This window comes from Mesitornis unicolor, unplaced genomic scaffold, assembly GCF_000695765.1.
Source record: "Mesitornis unicolor isolate BGI_N332 unplaced genomic scaffold, ASM69576v1 scaffold359, whole genome shotgun sequence".
NCBI classification, from domain to species: Eukaryota; Metazoa; Chordata; class Aves; order Mesitornithiformes; family Mesitornithidae; genus Mesitornis; species Mesitornis unicolor.
Genome location: NW_010209011.1, coordinates 7,957 through 10,561, shown reverse-complemented (window position 1 = coordinate 10,561; position 2,605 = coordinate 7,957). Strand labels below are relative to the sequence as shown.

General features: G+C 42.8%; 1 protein-coding gene across 1 annotated transcript in view; it reads left to right on the top strand.

Moving 5' to 3' along the window:
* Positions 1-599: 599 nt before the first annotated feature.
* Positions 600-2,605, top strand: part of LOC104547127 (receptor-type tyrosine-protein phosphatase epsilon-like) — a gene marked incomplete at both ends in the record, with an annotated part of 9,335 nt that continues 7,329 nt past the window's right edge. The window contains one exon of the mRNA XM_010192707.1: positions 600-760. Within this exon, the coding sequence (XP_010191009.1) occupies positions 600-760 (161 nt within the window). The remainder of the gene's footprint in view (positions 761-2,605) is intronic.

Sequence of the window (2,605 nt, the reverse complement as noted above, 5' to 3'; positions counted from 1 at the left end):
GGCCTTGCCCCTGGCTGAGCGCCTGTGGACAGGCAGGCGCTTGCTGGCCTTCACGGGAGGTTGTGGTCAGTAAAGGCAGGCGAAGCGATGCTGGGGTTGCTTCTGCAGGATCTTCTGGCTTGTTCGTGAGGAAGTGGTCAGGTCGCAAACCTGGTGGTCGTTGGCCATTTTTGGTGCACCCCTCCTGGTGTTATTCGTATGGGATTTGGCAAAGGCTGGGATTCGGCGTCCCATAAAGAAGTAGGTCCTGAGCGTTTAGGCTGAATTTTGAGAGTTTAATCTGAGGCCACTAAAAGAAGCATAAAGGTTTTATAAATGAAAAAGGACTTGGATTTGATCCCTTATTAACATAAATTGTGAGCCTTCCTCTTTGCTGTCCTATCCTGGGCTTATTCTACTTTTCACTGCAAAGCCACATTTTAATAATATCTGATAATTTTCCTGTTTATTTGTCTGTTACTTGCCCTGTAAACTTCTAATCCTTGCATCAGGCTCTCAGTTTTGCAGTAATTGATCATCAGCTACCAGAGCAGTTTGTTTCTCAGTCTTTGCGTGACAGATGCATTGTGTCACATCTGGGGTCTGTGTGTTCCCTGCAGCTTCACGACGGCTGTAAAGCCCCCAGGTTGGTCACGCAGCTCCACTTCACCAGCTGGCCTGATTTTGGGGTGCCCTTCACACCCATCGGGATGCTGAAATTCCTGAAAAAAGTCAAAACCTTGAATCCTGCCCATGCTGGTCCCATTGTGGTCCACTGTAGGTACGTATGTGCCCTTCGAGTCATTATCTTCTCTTAGTTACATGTAGAATATTGAGGCTACATTTTAATTGTCTGTTCATAGGCTGCAAAGTTTCTTTGTATGTGTGTATATATAAATGAGTGTGTGTGTGTGTACGTATATATATGTGCGTGTGTGTATCTACATATGAGTGTGTGTGTGTACATGTGTATCTATATAAGGTGTGTGTGTATCTGTGTGTGTATCTATATGAGGAGGGTGTGTGTGTATCTGTGTGTGTATCTATATGAGGAGGGTGTGTGTGTATCTGTGTGTGTATCTATATGAGGAGGGTGTGTGTGTATCTGTGTGTGTATCTATATGAGGAGGGTGTGTGTGTATCTGTGTGTGTATCTATATGAGGAGGGTGTGTGTATGTGTGTGTATCTATATGAGGAGTGTGTGTGTATCTGTGTATCTATATGAGGAGGGTGTGTGTATGTGTGTGTATCTATATGAGGAGTGTGTGTGTATCTGTGTATCTATATGAGGAGGGTGTGTGTATGTGTGTGTATCTATATGAGGAGTGTGTGTGTATCAGTGTGTGTATCTATATGAGTGTGTGTGTATGTGTGTGTATCTATATGAGGAGGGTGTGTGTGTATCTGTGTGCATCTATATGAGGAGGGTGTGTGTATCTGTGTGTGTATCTATATGAGGAGTGTGTGTGTATCTGTGTATCTATATGAGGAGGGTGTGTGTATGTGTGTGTATCTATATAAGGAGTGAGTGTGTGTGTGTATCTATATGAGGAGAGTGTGTGTGTGTATATGTGAGTGTATCTGTGTGTGTGTGTGTGTGTGTATTTACTTTCATATATATATATATATTTACTTTCATATTTATATTTATTTGCTTAAAGGGCAATAATACGCTGAGCTTTTTGAGAGCCCAGGGTGAAACCAGTTTCCAAAGATCTGCCTTTGCTTTATGCGTTACTGTATTTATGCTCTTACTCCAATGCTCAAACAGAAGTTGTTGTTTTGGGGTATACCCAGTGTTTGGTACAAACATGTTCTTTGTCGGAAAAACAGACTGGTAATACAAATCTGCGACCTTTGCCACTGAAGGCTCCTCTGAGAATTCAGCCCCCACTTCTCCCACAGTCAAGCTGTGGTTTGCAATGTAAATGATCTCTTAAATGCCTGGCGAGTTTGGAAGAAAGACTTGCATTGAAGAGACTGAAATGCTGCGATCTGAAAAATGTTGGACGTAGCAGTGCAGGAGGGATTCCCACTCAGTCGGTCGCACACGTGAACTTCTGCTACTGCAACCTTGTGCCAGACTGTTTGAAATCTGGTGATGAAAGCACAAACAAACTCCACATCCCTTCTGAAAGAATAACTGCAATCTCTATAGCAACTGCAGGCGCAGGACTGAGCCAGAAGGGTCTGTGCAGGAGCAATTCTCACAGCGAGGGTAAAATAATAAATTAAAAATAAGAATAGCTTTGCCTTTCTGGGCTTTGTTTTTAAGGAAATGGTTGTAGGCTCGTGTAGTTGTTTCTTTTTCTCTTGCTGGTGTCAGACAACTCGAAATACTCTCATAGAGTCCTAAGTGTATACTTTGAAATTGTTGGTCCTGGCCGTGCCAGCTTTTTTGGCTCTGCATTTCCACCCAGGATTCATCTTCTCACTGAGGTGTCACACACAAGAGGCTTAAAGAAAAGCGTTAAACAGAAAAAAGAAGATTTTTAGTTGTCTCACATACTCTTCCCTTTGGAAAACGCACGTTATTTTTATAGCCTTTTGCCATGGGGAAAAAAAGAACCTCATTGGGTTTGAGCTTTATTTTGCACCAGCAGGAAATTCTCTACTTGGGTTCAG